The sequence below is a fragment of the Eulemur rufifrons genome, chromosome 8, assembly GCF_041146395.1.
Source record: "Eulemur rufifrons isolate Redbay chromosome 8, OSU_ERuf_1, whole genome shotgun sequence".
In the NCBI taxonomy this organism is placed as follows: Eukaryota; Metazoa; Chordata; class Mammalia; order Primates; family Lemuridae; genus Eulemur; species Eulemur rufifrons.
In genome coordinates this window covers 23,492,506-23,509,009 of record NC_090990.1, presented here as the reverse complement: position 1 = coordinate 23,509,009, position 16,504 = coordinate 23,492,506, and the positions used below count along the sequence as shown (strand labels likewise).

At 43.3% G+C, this 16,504-nt stretch overlaps 1 protein-coding gene across 1 annotated transcript in view; it reads left to right on the top strand.

Annotated features, from left to right (window-relative positions):
• CSMD2 (CUB and Sushi multiple domains 2) overlaps positions 1 to 16,504 on the top strand; it is a 571,373-nt gene that overhangs the window by 52,809 nt on the left and 502,060 nt on the right. The window contains 1 exon segment of the mRNA XM_069477647.1: positions 9,417 to 9,633. Coding sequence (XP_069333748.1) covers positions 9,417 to 9,633 — 217 coding nt within the window.

Sequence of the window (16,504 nt, the reverse complement as noted above, 5' to 3'; positions counted from 1 at the left end):
TCTTAGGGCAGTTCCATTAATTGCCTGGCTTTGACAAATCCGTATCTCCAGCCCAGACCGCACCCCCAAACACCAGGCTGCGGCCCTAATTGCCTTCTGGCCATCTCCGTCTGGATGTCCCACTGGCATCTCCAACAAAATTTGTCCAGAATTGACCTTATCAGTCAATAAATATTTGCAGAATTGAATTGAATTTTCCTGCTAAACTTCTCAAAAGAGTTATCGCCTCAAAATTATCATTATTTGTGGACAACATGATTGTGTACCTAACACACCCAAGGGAATCCACTGAGAAATTTTTAGAATTAATAAGAGTCCAGAAACCTGGTTGGATGTGAGGTGAATATATGAAAATCAATAGGTTTTCTGTGTAGTCATAATAACTAGTTAGAAAAAAATAATGGGGAAAAATGTCATTCACTAGTGCAACAAAAAGTGCATAAAATGTCTGTGAATAACCTTAACAAGATGTGACTGGGATCTATATGGAGAAAAGTATAAATCTTTATCAAAAGATTAGGTGGTATTTATTGATCACTTACAGTGTGCCAGTACTAGACTGAGCATTCAGCAACTTAGCAGATACTATCACATTAATCTGTACAACCACCCTGGGAGGGGGTGTTCATTTGAAAGATGTCAAAACTAAGGTTTAAAGAGTTTAAACAAATTGTCCACAAGGTCTTAAGTGGCAAACCTGAAATTTGAACCCAAATCTTTTGCTTCCCAAACCCATGCTTTTAACCTTTTCACTAAGCCACCTCCAAAATAAAGCATAAACATGCAGACAGATGAAGTTAGGTGGGTAGTGTTTGAATATTATAAAAAGATTAATTCATTTCATGCATTCATTCAACAAATATGTACTGAGTGTCTGCCATGGGCAAACACTGGAGATAAAATATGAATAAAATCTCAAGGAGTACACCGGTGAAGACAGCCACTTAAACATACTCTTCTGCCACCACTGGCGAAAGCAATGCTATTCACAGTGAAAGTTGAGTAAGCAGTGGAAGAATGCTTGATGCTGTCTTGAGGGTTCTCAGAAGGCTTTCTGGAGGAGGTAATAAGTCTTAAAGGGCCCGGAGTTAGCTGGCTGAAGGAACGATCCATGCACAGAGAGCTGCGTGGGCAATTAATATCCATGTATTCATTCATTCAACCAGCTGCTGTTCTGTGAGCATTTACTGTGGGTCAGGCTCATGTCTGAGAGCCGGGGATAGAGCAGAGAGCAAAACAGCACCCCTATTCCCACGGAGACTGCCTTTTAAGGGCGGGATGGGCCACAGAAAATAACAGGAAAATATATGTCAGAGGTGCTAAGTGCTATAGAGAAAAATAAAGCTGGCACCTGGAACACCAGGTCTGAGAAGAAGGAGCCCTGAATGTTACTTGGGGTGGTCACTGAGGAGGCGGGGGAAGAGTTTTCTGGGCATCAGCAAATGCGAAGGTCCCAAGGTGGGCATGTGATGGGCTTAGCGTGGCTGGATCACAGGGACATGGCTGGATCACAGCGACGAGGAGAGGAGAGGTAGGCGGGAGGTGGAGAGGCGGTGGAGGGGTCCATTCATTTGAAGCTTTGGGGGCCACAGCGAGGACTTGGCTTTTATGTTGAGTGAGATGAGAAGCCAACCAATCTGTGTCTGAGAGAAGTCTCTCCCAATGTGAATAAAGGAAAAATATCACCAAGAAAAACAAAAGTAAATGTGATTGCCTATAAAAATTGAACATTTTAATTGATACGAGAAATCTAAAAAAGCACACAACTGGGTAGAAAACAATATTTGCAACAAATATGACAAAAGATTAAAATCCTGACTCTATGAAGAATTAGTACAAATTGACAAGAAAAATACTAAGACTTTATAGAAGATTTAAGTATATAAAATTTAGAGACCTCAACATGTCAAGCATAACAAAAGTAAAAGGCCAAAACAGCTACAGAACAAATATGTTGCACATATGATGCATAGAAGATTTACATATAATATATATAAAAACATGTAAATCAGTAAGAAAATATTAACACCATGATAAAAACTGAGCCAACGATGTCATCAAATGAGTTCCGAAAAGGAGGAATTAAAATGATTAATATTAGGAAAAGTTGAAAAGATGTTGAATCCGAGTCATAAAGAAATGCTAACTAAAACATGATAGCATTTTTTGTACCTATCAGGCAAAAACTTCTCAATAAGATAATACACAATGTTGGCAATGATGCCTTGAAATAGGCATTCCTAGACATAGCTGTTGAGAATATAATTGGTGCATATTTTCTAAAAGGATTTTGGTGATCAGAAATGTTCACACCCTCTGACCCAGTAACCTGCACTTTTGGAAATCTGTCCTAGGGAAACCATCCAAAATGAATGAGTGACAACCTGAAGAGTCCAGTTCTCTGGGACTGTTCTTGAGCCTGATGTGGGTCTTCTTCGCCTTGCTTGGTGGCTGCATTGACCAGAGGCCAAAGGCATGAGTGGGAGAAGTCAGACTGTCCTGGCTACTGGGACAGAAATGCAAGGTGCCATCACCGTGAAAGTCAATAGCAGCATCTCCATCTACAGGGCAGAGTGTCAATCACTAGAAGTGAAGAACGGATAGCCTTTTGCTTGGAAGAAATCCAGCATTTCATAAGCATGAAAGGACACTTGGCCATTTGGCAGGGGCTCCCACACCATTAGCGTTTCAATCTGGGGTGTCTGCTCTGGGTTAGAGCTTTCTCGCCTTGCTAACATACATTCGATTTCTGGGGGACTTCCAAACTCATCAGGCTTCTAGCCCTTTCTAGCCATCCCCGACAGAGGTCAGCCAGCCTAATACTGACAAGATGCCCCCCGAAAACTGAATCTGGATGCGGTTACTGCACAAGTGAACATTCGTTCTGGGACTCCAGCCACGGAAAAGCATTTTCCGCTGCACCGACCAGCATCCTGTCACCAGATGTAACTAAGGGTCCAGGTCTAATTTATAATAGGAAAAAAAAAATCCAGAAACAATTTAAATGTTTGACAATAGGAGAATGGTTGAGTAAATTCTAGTATAACCATATATTGGAAAGTTGTGCGTCCATTTAAAATGCTGTTTATGAACAGATTCAATATCTTGAGGAAAGCTCATGTTATAATGTTTACTGAATTGTTACAGAAGAAAACCGAGAAATGACCTGGATGGTCATCAACAGGGGAGTGTTTGAATAAATCGCGATACATCCGTGGCATGGAATATTACACATTTATATAAAAAATGAGTTAGATCTGTATCTACTGACCTGGAAGGTGTCCCCAACGTATTGGTAAGTGAGAAAACAAGTTGCAGAGAAATGAGCTAAACTACAATCTTTTTTAAAAAACAAAATAATAAAAACTCTCCTGGAATGTGTCCATATGTTTGCATGAGAGAGGAGAAGGAGGGGGAGGGACACACACCTGGTTGTTAACTTTGGTAACTTTGGATTGAGTGGAAGGGAGGGAAACCGGGCATACGTTTTTCTTTATACTTGCATTGCAAACATGCATATCCATGCAGATCACAAGTGCACCTTTGCTTTTGTAATTTAAGATGGAAGAATAACTTAGTGAAAAGAGAGCACACAAAATTATACATATGGTATTATTTCAACAATGTGAAATAGGCATGGAAAAATCTAGAAATAATCTAGAAAAATATTAAGAACAATTGCCTCTGGAAGGAAGATGAGATTAGGATCAGTTTTCTCTTTTAAAATCTTGCCTGCATTTTCCAAATTTTCCACAATGAGCAAAATGTGTAAGTTATTGTTTAAAATATAATGGCCTTCCCCCGTCTCATCAGCCAGTCTTGCCTTTGCCTATTACAATCTGGCCTCTGTCCACTTTGCCACCCTCCCTCCTGCCTTTGCTGGATTTGATGTATCCATTCAGCAAATACTTATTGAATTCTGGGCACTGGGGATGCGGCAAGGACCAGAACAAAGCTCCAGCTCTCAGCGTTCTTACTTCCAGAGGGACCATTTAGATGTCAAACTGAGTGACCTCATCCCAGACCTCGTCTTCGTCTCTCTGTGGTGTTCACCACATTGAGTCACCTTCTCCCGCGTGGAACGGCCCTCTGGCTCTTCTCCTACTCTTCTGCCTGCCCCTACTCTGTCACCTTTCCTGTTCCCTTACATAAAAAATATTCCCAGAGGCTCTGTTCTGAGCCCCTCCCCTTCTTTCTCTACAGCAGGAGCTATACCGTCCACAGCCCGATTCTGAATCAGAATCTCTAGATCTGGGCAGGTCTGAGCCAAGGCAGAGGTCTGGGATGCTGGACATGGTGGTGAATGTTGGTATTTCAATGGTTGTCCATGACATGACTGAGGGTGGACCTTAAGATATGGCCCCTGTGGCGTCTATACTTCAGAATCACTCTGTGCACCCCTCTGGCATGGCACTATCCAGTGGATGGATTTACGTATGCTTAGTCGCTGATCCACCATGCTTTTATCACATGGTCTAGCCTAGAGGAATGAATGAATGAAAGACATGATGCAATGACATTCACCAGACAGATTTTAGGGACATGAGCCAAGTAGCTTTGGTGCCTGTACCAGTGAGGGGAAGTTCAGGGAAGTATATCCAGGGCTCCTTTGAAAGTTGTAGAGATAGATAGAAGCTTTATTTCATTATTACTGTGGTTGGATATTTTTCTGGTTTCTGGGCTACTTATATCTTCTTTTGTGAACTAATTTATTTAGATCCTATCCAATTATTAGAAATAGGACTTTTTCCCTAGTATTAGTAATAGTTCTTTCTAAACTAAGGTCACTACTTTTCTACCTAACATATTTGCATACTTTTTAATTTTGTTTCTATTTGTGACATGACATATACTTTTTATATAAAACTATCCATCTTATAGTATCTTCCACATTATGTTCAGAAAATCAGTCAGATAATTTACATATATTTTCTTCCAATTATTTTATGACTTGATTTTTTTTAAACATTTCATTCTTTGCTCCATCTGGAATTTATTTTGGTATATGGTGTGAACAGAGGAGATAACATAATTCTTTTGCCAAACTGTTAATTAGTTGACCCTGCAAAAATCTTTTTTTCTCATTGAGTTGTTAAATATTGCCTTATACATATGTCAATTTTTATATGTATTGTATGTATTAGTATTCTTGCAATATCATTTCAAGTTCTATCTGTCCTCTCTTGGACTGCTCCCACACTATTTTCATAAGTGTTGTTTGTGATGTTGTTTGTTATCTTGTAGAATGAGACTGCTAAATTTACTTCCTTTTTAAAAAGGTGCATCGTCTGCAATAATCTATTTTCCAGTTAAACTTAGGTATCATTTTACCAAACTTAAAACAAGTCATTGCGCTTTTGGCCAGAATTGCATTAAGCTTATAAATTAACTTTTCTACAACTTTTCAAGAGGTTAATATTATAAATTAACCTTTCGGTAGTTAGTCTTTCCACTCAAGATTACACTACGTCTCTCCAATTATTCAAATTTTTTTTACCCCTCTGTAAAAGTTATTTTCATATAGTGCCTGCATATTGCTTATTAAGTTTATTTCTATGGATTATATGCATTTTGTAGTTACCATAAACAGGATCTTTTTTCTTCATATTTTTATCTATCACTGGCATATAGGAATGTGACAGATGGTATTATTTTGCATTTGGCTACTTTAATGAAATTTCTTATTAGCTCTAATAGCTTTATAATTAATTCTCCTGGGTTTTATAGGTATCTTAATATATCATCTGCAAACCATAATTTTGCCTCCTCTTTTCTCATTTCTTTTTCTTGTGCCGCATGGGTTAGCTCTTCCAACAAGGTGTGAAATGCCAGAGGTGACAGGGGGCATCTCTGTCTGGTCCCCGATCTTAAGCAGGTGTTTCTAAAATGCAACCTTTATCGTGGTAAGGAAATACTCTTTTCCTTAGTTCTGAATGCTTATTTTAATCAGGGTTACATGACTAATTATATTAAATGCCTATTAAGCATTTATTTGGAAGACCTTAACTTTTTTTCTCATTTAATGGCATACATTGTGTTGAGAGATTTCTTACTATTAGAAGTCATTTTAGAGATTAACTGTCCTTTGTCAGTTAATCCCTAACGTGGGCTCTAAAAAAATTAGTGTTGAGTTAGTTTAGCAGCATCACGCTGAAGAACGTGAGTTCAAAGTGGACTGCTTATGTTTGAATCCCTTTGTGTAACAATGACTCAGGCCCCATTCCTCATTTTCTCTTTGCCTTAGTGCTTCATCTGTGGAATAGAGATATTAATAGTACCCATCATAGAGGGTGTTGTAAAGATTAAACAAGTCAATATGGGTAAAGTTCCTAGAAAAGTGTTTGGAAAAACAGTAAATAACTACACAGAATATATTAAATGATTGAGAACTTACCATATGCCTGGTACTGAGCTTGGGATGTGGATTCCAAGATAAGCAAACTCACATATGGTCTCTGCTGTCATGGACCTTACAGCCTTGTGAGAAGACAGATACTTATGCTATGGATACCTATGAAACAATCATACGGAGGCATGGAAATTTGCTTGTGTGATCAGTGCTACCAAGGAGAGGTTATAGTGTCATGAAAGCATATAGTAGGGGCTTTCACCCAATCAAGGAGGATCACTAGGCTGAGATCTGAAAGATCACTCTACCCAGAAGGGAGGGAAGTGTGGTCTAGGCAGAGAGAACAACATATGCAAAAGTGCTGTGGCTGTGTAGTGAGAGTGCGGCAGGTACAAAGGACTGAGAAGGGCAGAGTTTGTCTGGGAAGCTGGTGGATCTGAAGCTGAGAGGTCACTGAGGGCCTAATCATGTAGAGGTCCTTGTAGATCTTAAATGTTTTTCATTATTGAAGAGAAATGAGGAGCCATTGAATGTTTGGGGCAGAGGGAAAGGGGGATGACCTGATCAGATTTCTGTTTTGGAAAGATGCCCCAGCTGCAGTGTGAAGAATGGTGGGTAAAGACCAGAATAAATGTGGTTGACCAGTTAGGAGTCACCACGGGAGTTCACGGAAGAGCTTGGTGTGGGGTGGGGGCAGGTGGAGATGGAGACCGGGTGGTAGATTGGCCGTGGGGGTGTGAAGGAGAGGAAGGTGTCAGCTTCTAGGTGGGCCTTATTTATTTACTTATTTTTATTTATTTATGTCTTGATCCAAAACTCTTTATAATAACTTTATTTTTAAAAAGTCGTTGTGTTAGATGATTTTGCCCAACTGTGGACTAATGTAAGTTTTCTGAGCATGTTTAGGGTAGAATAGGCTAAGCTATGATGTTCAGTAAGTTAGGTGTATTAAATGCACTTTCAACAAGATATTTTCAACTTACATTGGGTCTATTGGGAATCTAATCCCATTGTTAAGTCAGGGAGCATCAGTACTAAAAACACTACACATATATTACATGACATTCTAAAAAAACTTGAAGGTAATCCACAGGAAGACAAGTAAAAAATGCAAAATAACAGCAAATACAATGGAGGAACAATAAACAGGGAACACAAATAAAAATCAAATCATAAAATGGCAGACTTAAGCCCTAACACATCAATAATTATTTTAAATCTAAAGGGCCTCAATATACCAATTAAAAGACAGAAATATGCAAAATGGATAAAATAGCATGGCCTGAGCTCACAGGAAATTTACTTCCAATGTAATGATATGTAAGGCCTAAAATAAAATGATGAAAAAATATAAGCCATGCAAACATTAACCAAAAAATGCAAGAGTGACTGTACCAATATCGGATTAAGTTTTGCCAAGAGTATTAACAAGGAAGAAAAAGCATTATAAGATGGTAAATGAGTTGATTCACCAAGACTTAGCCAACTTACATGTGTATGTAGCGAACAGTAGAGCTTTGAGTTATGTGAAACAAAAATGATAGAACTTAAAGGAGGGACAGATAGTTCCACAGTTATAATTCAAGACTTCCACAGCCCTCTCTCAGCAATTGGCAGAAATACTGGACAGCAAGTCAGCAAGGTAGGTGGGCCTTATGTAGACAAAGAGATCAGGCGCCAGTCTGTTTACTGAGGGAGCAGCAGCAGAGGACAGAGTGGGCCGGGGACGTCGCAAGCCTGAGCATCCCAGAGGAGGTGTCAGGCCTGGGGTGCAGAGGGGAGGTCTGGCCGGCCTGCGACGTTCTGAGTCACCTGTGCACAAGTGGGGAGGTTCTCTAGACTAGAGAGAGGGGATGAGGCTCGACTCTGAGCCGGAAGGAGGCAGAGAAAGAGCAGTGGTGGGAAAGGGGCGTGGCGGCATGGGCGGAAGCCCCGGGCGCTGCTGCTCAGGTGTGGCTTCCACATCACCAGGGAGCCAGGTGGACACGCAGACTCTCCAGCCCCACCCAGGTGTCCATCTGTGTCTCCATCTGAGCCAGATCCCCAGGTGGTGTGAGTGCAGAGTGAGGTCTGAGACGCTCTGGGGGGAAGGAGTGTTTCCAGAAGGCGGGTGGGCAACAGCATCAGAGGCGGCCAAGTGGTCAGTTAACATGAAGATGGAAAAATATCCATTAGAGCCATGGGTGACCTTAGTAGACCTGTTTGGGTGGATCTATAGGACCAGAAGGCAGAAGCGATGGGGTTGGAGAGTGAGTGGGAAGTAAGGAAATGGAGACAGAAAGTATAGACAGATTGTGTTTTCTATAAATTTGGCTGTGAAGGGGAGGAGAGAGAGACAAGGCTGGGGGGAGATGAAGAGTGGAGTGGGGAATTGTTTTCTTAATGATCTTGAGCACATTTAAAACGAGAAGTTTCCAGGAGAGAGGAAACGATTGAATACATACAAGAGAGAAACAGGATCATAGAAAGTTCTCAAAGAGTAGAGAGGCAAGGGATCCGAGGGGCACATGGAGAGATTCTGTTTAGATGGAGAGAGAGGTGGCTCCTCTGTAGGAGGAAGAAAGACAGCATGGAGCAGGCTAGACAGGTTTGGGGTTGGGAAGACAAGGGAATCCTCACCAATGGCTTTTATTATAATTTCTACGGAGAGCTGGAGGGGAGGGCATTAGCTGAGATTGGGAGGCTGCATGCAGACAACGGAGAAGGTTTGAAATTGTCATGTTGATATTTAAAGTTGTGAAGGAGAAGTCTGAGTTTAGGCTGGTATTGGTTGCTTTTTAGTACAAGCCCTCTGAGGCTTAGTTTTCTACTGCACAGAGTTGCTCTGAGGCTTGAATCAAATGATATGCGATTCATCACCATGTCAGTGCACAGCACACAGCACGCAGCACGCTCAGTCAATGTTAGCCACCCGTCTTGACTCCCTCTGCGCCAAGCATAGGGCTGGCCCGTAGGAAGCACATGGAAAAAAGTGGATGAATGATTCTCTAACGAATTGCTCCCGTCTCTCTGGAAGCTTGTAGAAGTTCTTCTGCCTACACTGAACTGCTGCCTTTCTCTCTCCCAGGCCAGAACTGCACGTTCCAACTGCACGGCCCTAATGGGACGGTTGAGAGCCCAGGGTTCCCGTATGGCTACCCCAACTATGCCAACTGCACGTGGACCATCACGGCAGACGACCAGCACCGGATCCAGCTCGTGTTCCAGTCCTTTGCTCTGGAAGAGGACTTTGATGTCCTGTCAGTGTTTGATGGTCCACCCCAGCCAGAGAACCTGCGAACAAGGTACCACCCTGCCCACCCTCCCTGTAGCAGACAACTGGGCTCTGAGCCAAGCTTACCGAGAGGAAAAACTTGCTCGGGTGAAAGGTTTATGGTCACCAGCAAAGACTGCTATTTTTATGAGGCCTTCCCTCAATTCCTCTGCTTTCTTTGAGTTTCCCAATTCCTTTCTCCTGCTTAGAGGTTTTCAATAGGCAGGATTGATGAGTAGGACATTTGGGAAGACTAGGTAGAAAACATCCAAGGGTTCTGGAGAAATCCAAGTCTTTCCACTGAAATTGATTTTGCATGCACAGGTGTATATGTGCATATACCTGTTGGTGTGCATTCTTTGCACACACGGAAATACAGGCTGGACCCAGAAGATATGGGGATTGAAGGCTGATAGCGATGGGTAGTAAATACGTCTCGCATCATGTATTCATCAATCATCATCCGTCAATACTTTGCTGGAATTTTCTCTGCATTTGCAGGGCCTCGGCTGTGGGTGTAGAACCTGGAAAGTTCCCACCCTCTCAAATTCCATCCCAGTTGATGGAAGAAAAAACTATGGATTGGGTGAGATGGCTTCTTATACCCCTGAGCTGCCTCCCAAGGTGGGGAGTTCACACATGAGGAGGGAGACAGAACGAAAAGGTGTCCACCCTCTGCAGAAAGGGCAGGCTTTTCTGGGGCAAAGGTGAAGGCCCCAGCATCATAGCTCTCCAGGTGTTGCTGACCCAGAGGCCTGCCATGCTCCATCACAAGCCTTGTCCCTGTCCTGCCAGCCGGGCTCCCCAGCTCCTCAGGAAGCCAAAGGGTTAAGGGCCTACCAGCCAAGCCCTGGGGAGGCAGAGGTGCTAATTGCTTCTGATGACATGATGAACTAATGAGTGGTTCCCTGCCAAGTGCTTAACCTCCAAGCTTTGTTTGAGACGTGTCTGGGCCTTTGGCTTCCCAGCTCCTGGAATAGGGTCACATGCACATTTACTGGACAGCTCCTAGCCCTCTTCTCCTCCCCTCCCTGTCCTCTCAGGGCAGTGCAGAGGCGAGTTTGGGAAGTCTGCCTCAGGGGTGGGGGCAGCTGGGGACCCGCTGACTAGTAGTTTCTCCCAGGCAAGACTGGGCTTATTATCTTCCCTTGATGTTCAGCGGGGTTTGGCACTCCATAGGTGTTTTGAGAACCTTTGGTAAAGGGATTAGGGTCCTCTTCAGTCACTCATTCAACGTGTATTTCATGAGCACCTATTACGTCCCAACACTGGCCTGGGTGCTGGGGATACAGCAGTGAGCAAAACAAAGGCACTGCCTTCATGGAGGTGACATGCTAATGGGCAGACAGGCATGGACGTATCTAACACGTCTGTGTTCCAGATGCTATGAAGACAAACATGTGGGGTAAGAGAGTGATGGTGAGAGCGTTGGTTTTTCTAGGGTGGCCAGGGAAGGCCTTTCCAAGGGGGAGACATTTGAGCAGAGAGCTGAATCATGGAGCATCATGCATGATGTCCCATGTGGGTATCTGGGGAAAGCTTCTAGGCTAAGGGAACAGGAAATGTAGAGGCCTTTGGAGGGTGGTCCTGCCATGGCACAGCCCACCCTGGCCAAGCCAGCCTTGTAGATGAGGGGGACTTGCAGTTTTGGAGGCCTCATTCTAGGTCATCCCAGGTGTCACCTCTATGATCTGCTAGTTTGAATCCGTCTCACAAGTAGACAAGGGAAGGTGAGAGGCTAGTGGCTATGGGCCAGGGCAGAGCCCATGGACCGGAATCCTGCAAGGGGAAGGTGAGGCTGGGAGGGAGCAGGAGGTAGTAGATCCTGCAGGGCCTCATCGGCCAGGTAAAGACTTTGGCCTTGGCCCTGAGGTAACAGGAAACCTGTGGAGGATTCTGAGCAGGGGAGAGACCTGCTTTCACGGACCTTTGTCTGCTGTGGGGAGGGTGGAGGGAAAGGGGCGAGGCTGGAGGCTGCCCAGGTGGAGGCTGCTGTAATGGTCCAGGGCAGAGAAGGAGGAGGTTTGGGCTCTCCTGGAAGTGAGGAGGTGGTGAAAAGCTCTGGGCTGTATTCCAAACACAGAGTGGACAGGGTTTGCTGTTGCACTGGGTGAGGAGTACGGGGGACAAGGAGCCAGGATGATCTCAGTCTCTTTGGCCTTAATTTCTGGTAGAAAAAAAGTAGCTGTGGAGCCAGGTGCGGTGGCTCATGCCTGTAATCTTGCATTTTGGGAGGCTGAGGTGGGAGGATTGCTTGAATCCAGGAGTTTGAGACCAGCCTGGGCAACACAGTGAGATCGCATCTCTACAAAAGACGGGGAGTGATGGCACCTGCCTATAGTCCCAGCTACTTGGGAGGCTGAGGTGGGAGGATAGGTTGAGCCTAGGAGTTCAAGGCTGCAGTGAGCTATGATTGGGCCACTGCACTCCAGCCTGGGTGATAGAGCAAGACTCCGTCTCTTAAAAAAAAAAAAAAAAAAAAAAAGTAGCTGTTTCCTGAGACGGAGACAGCTATGGGAGGAGCATATTGGCAAGAGATGGGGTGGGGGCTGGAGGTTAAGATTTCAGTTTGGCCATATGAAATTTGAGGTGACTGTTAGATACCCAGGTGGACCCACTGAACGTCCACTTGAGTGTGTGAGTTTAGAGTTCAAGGGTGTCGGGGATAGAGATAATAAATTGGGAGACTGGAACAGGATGGTGCTTAAAACCATGAGACTGAATGAGGTCACAAGGAAGTGAGTCCTCTCTGTCGGATTCTGAGCTCCGGTGACACAGGCTATGGGGTAGCTGCGTAAACTTTTGATGATGTGGAATTAATGTTGAAAGTCAGAGCCGGTCACCCAGGCACTTGGTTGAGGTGTGGACAGCCGGAGGCGGACTCTCCAATCCTGCCCACCAGAGTTATTCGAGCTTTCCTTGCTCTTCAGGGAGGGTCCCCACAGATGTGGTCAAGCCTCTGCTTTCTGACACTTAGGTTTTCTGACATGGAGGGGGACACAGAGAAGACCCAGCAGGGTGGGGACTGTTCTGGCCTGTGTTCGAAGGCATGGATGGGTGGGGTTTCCATGACCTGGGGAAGTGGTCCTGGCAGGGAGGCTTCCTCTTGTCCTGAGGATGCAGAAGGACCTGGATGTGTTCCCAGCCGCAGCACAGGCCACTGTGGCCGACCAGCCACGTTTGAGGAGCTTGTCCCTGTTTGGGCTCCTAATCTCCGTCATCTTTGTGATCGGCTCATTCCAGTTCACACAAGTAGCCAAGGTCTTGCGGGCTCGACCGAGAGGAAGGGCTGGAAGGAGCCCACTGTCTTTTAGAACCCCTGGAACCAGGGGCTCTCATACCTTGGGGGGCACTGAGAAGGGGAAATGACCCTAGAGGATGGTCCAGGTAGCATTGGAATGTGCTGTCCTTGAAGGTATCGGAACGGTGCTCCCTTGGGGGTGTGCAGGGGAGACGGCAAGCATATGTTTGGTGGGGACGCTCGGATCTTGGTGATTTTTTTTTTTTATATGTTCGTGCATAGTTATTAGTCTACTCAGGTTTTCTTCTTATTCATGAGTCAGTTTTTGTCACTATGTTAGTCCAGGAAGTCACCCATTTAATCAAGATTGTCAGGTGTATTAGCCTCAAATTGTACACGGTTTTCCCTGTCAATGTTTCTGTCTCCGCAGTGCCTGGGTTACACCCTTTCTCATATCTGCTCCTGTGCGTTCCTGTTTTCCTTCTTCTTACTCAGTTAGTCTTGCCAGAAGTTTGCCTATTTTATTGGTCTTTTTCAAGTTCCTGTGCTAGGGCTATCAATTTTATTCTTTCTCTATTATCTAACTTATTGATTTCTGCTTTTATCTGTATCCATTCTTTTTTCCCACTTACCTTAGGCTAATGTTGCTCTTTTGCTGATTTCCTGAATTGAATTAGTTTTATTATTTCTTGTTTGATAATAAAAACATTAAGAGGCATTTTCCCCTAAGTACAGCTCTGACCATATCCCATAAATTTTAATGGCTGGTTGTTATTTTAGAAAGAGTGTTTAATTGCAGTTTTGTTCTTTCTTTGACTCTAGGGTTTTTCCCCTCAAATTTTCAAGTAATCCTTGTTTGTACTTAAAAAAATTATTATCTAATTTTATTGCATTATGATCAGGTTATGTTTTTTACTTTGAAGAATTTGTTGACTTTTTTTCCCTCTACGACCATTTTTTGAAAGTGTTCTGTGAGTATTTGAAAAGGATAGATATTCTGTGGTTGGAGGGTGAAAAAATTTGTTATTAATATCATTCAATTTTTCTAATTTTTTGTTTATTGCCTAATTGATATTTGACAAGATAAGCAATGTATTGGTCTCACATTTTCACTGTAAATTTTATTGATTTCTCCTTTTATTGCTAAGTTTTTATTTTATATATTTTGAGGCTATACTCTTTGGTACATTAATATATTTAACTGTTAGATCTTCAGAGTAAATCATATATATTTTTCCAATATAAAAATTATGTTTATCCTCCAATGTTTTTTGCCTTAAATTCTACTTTGATACTAATATTGCCACTTTTTTTCCTTTTAGGTTTGCATTTATTGGGCCCATCTTTGCAAATTTGTGTATTTTTAATATATCTATGTCATTGTTATAGGGGTGGCTCTTAGTACAACATGCACAGTAGTTGATTTTTTTTTTTAATCCTAACTGGAAGTCTTTATTTTTTAACAGGAAATTTAGTCCACTCACATTTTTTGGTGATAACGGATATGTTTGCTCTTCTTTGATAGTTAATACTTTCTATTTTTAAGCTTACTTACTGTTATTTCCTTTACTCTGTCTTCAAGTGCAAGTTTTCTTCACTTTCTGTGATTTTTATTCTATTAGTGGTTAAAGTTACTTCTTTTTTTTTTTTTTTTTTTTTTTGAGACAGAGTCTCACTTTGTTGCCCGGGCTAGAGTGAGTGCCGTGGCATCAGTCTAGCTCACAGCAACCTCAAACTCCTGGACTTAAGCGATCCTACTGCCTCAGCCTCCCGAGTAGCTGGGACTACAGGCATGCGCCACCATGCCCGGCTAATTTTTTGTATATATATATTTTAGTTGTCCATATAATTTCTTTCTATTTTTAGTAGAGACGGGGTCTCACTCTTGCTCAGGCTAGTCTCGAACTCCTGACCTCGAGCGATCCACCCGCCTCGGCCTCCCAGAGTGCTAGGATTACAGGCGTGAGCCACCGCGCCCGGCCTAAAGTTACTTCTTTAGAGCACATTTTAAGCTGCATTTCTCTGTCAACCTCCTGCCTATCTAGCGTTTTTCTTAATTGGTTCTTACTGGCTCTGTACCTTGTAGAAATTCCTTAGTGTTTGTAGCACGTAGTTATCTGCCTCTTTTTCTTGCTTTTCAAAGTTGGCATAGATATTCTGTCTCTTTACGTATCTTAGATCATTTCCATGAGAATCTAAGGAGTCAGGCGGAGGGGAGTTTAATGTGTTATCTTGTTGGCTTTCCATCTTGAATGGAAATTTCTTTTATAAACATTTTTATATTTTTGATTCCATTGTGAATGGAAATTTTTTAAATTTAACTTTTGAACTAGTCATTGCTGATATATAGAAATATAATTGACTTTTGTATATGGACCTCATATCCTATGACCTTGCTGAATTCATTACTCCTTCAAATAGTTTTGTTTATGTTTGGGAATAAAAATAATTTTAGTTTTTCCTTCCCAGTCTAGATGCTTTGCCTTGCTTTGCTTTGCTTTTCTTTTCTTTTTCTTTTTTCTTTTTCCCTTCCCTTTATCTTTCCTTCCTTCCTTCCATCTTTGCTGCCAGACTACACTGGCTAGAACCTCAGTATGATATTGAATAGAAGTGGTGAAAGTGGCTATCTCTGCCTCGTTCCTGATCTTGATCTTGATCTTGGGGAAGCAACATTCAGTTTTTCCCCATTAAGTACGACATTAGCTGCAGGTGTTGTGTGGATACCCTTCTAATAAACGTTTTGAAGCAGAAGATTTTGGGACAACCTGGCTGTAGTGTGGAAAATGCATTGAAGTGGGGGCCAGACTGGTGACCGTGGGGCCGGGCAAGAGACTGTAGTGGCCTGGACTATACCAACGATGGCCAGAGACGTATGGATTTGTATGACGTTACGGGAAAGAGTTGTCCCCAGAGTTAGTAGTGGATTTAGAGGGACTGTGGAGAGGGAATAAGAAAAAGGAAGGGGTGGAGGACAGCTCCGCAGTGTCTGGCTTGGAAACAGAAAACAAACCAGATCAGCCTGCAGTGAATTCCAGTGTCCAGTAAAACGTGTTCTCAGGGCCTACCAGGGTATTTCTGCACTGACGTTTTTCTTCCCTTGTCTGGTAGAGCAGGTAGATCTCCTCCTCTCTCAGTGTTTTCCTGTGAGACAGCGGGTACAGTGGGGACAGACCTAGATTTATACCTAGCTGGGCTCTGCATTTATTAATGCTATGACCTCATGCGCAGTTGGGCTTCTCCAGGCCTCATCTATAACATGGAGGTGACGTTGCCCGGCCTTATGGGGTGGCTGTGTGTGACCCACCTGCTGCAGATCCTGAAGGGTCCATAAACATTGTTCGCATCCTTCCCTGCCCTTCTGTTCTTAGGACCTAATAACTTGGACCTCTCTGGAGGGCTTTGGTGCCTGTCCTGACACTTCATCTGTGGCCCATTCATCAGACGTCGTAGGGGGTGGAAAGGCACTGGGCTTGGGAAGTCATTCGTTGTGTATGACCCCACTGTACCCTTCATGTGTCATGTGCATGTATGTAATGTGTACATATCATGGCGTTACTGATCCCATGACAGCCCTTCTTCCTCTCCCCTCCTACACGATCACTGGGGCAGGACCACCAAGAGGCCTACAGCAGATCTCTCTCTGCTGGCATCACCTGGGGGC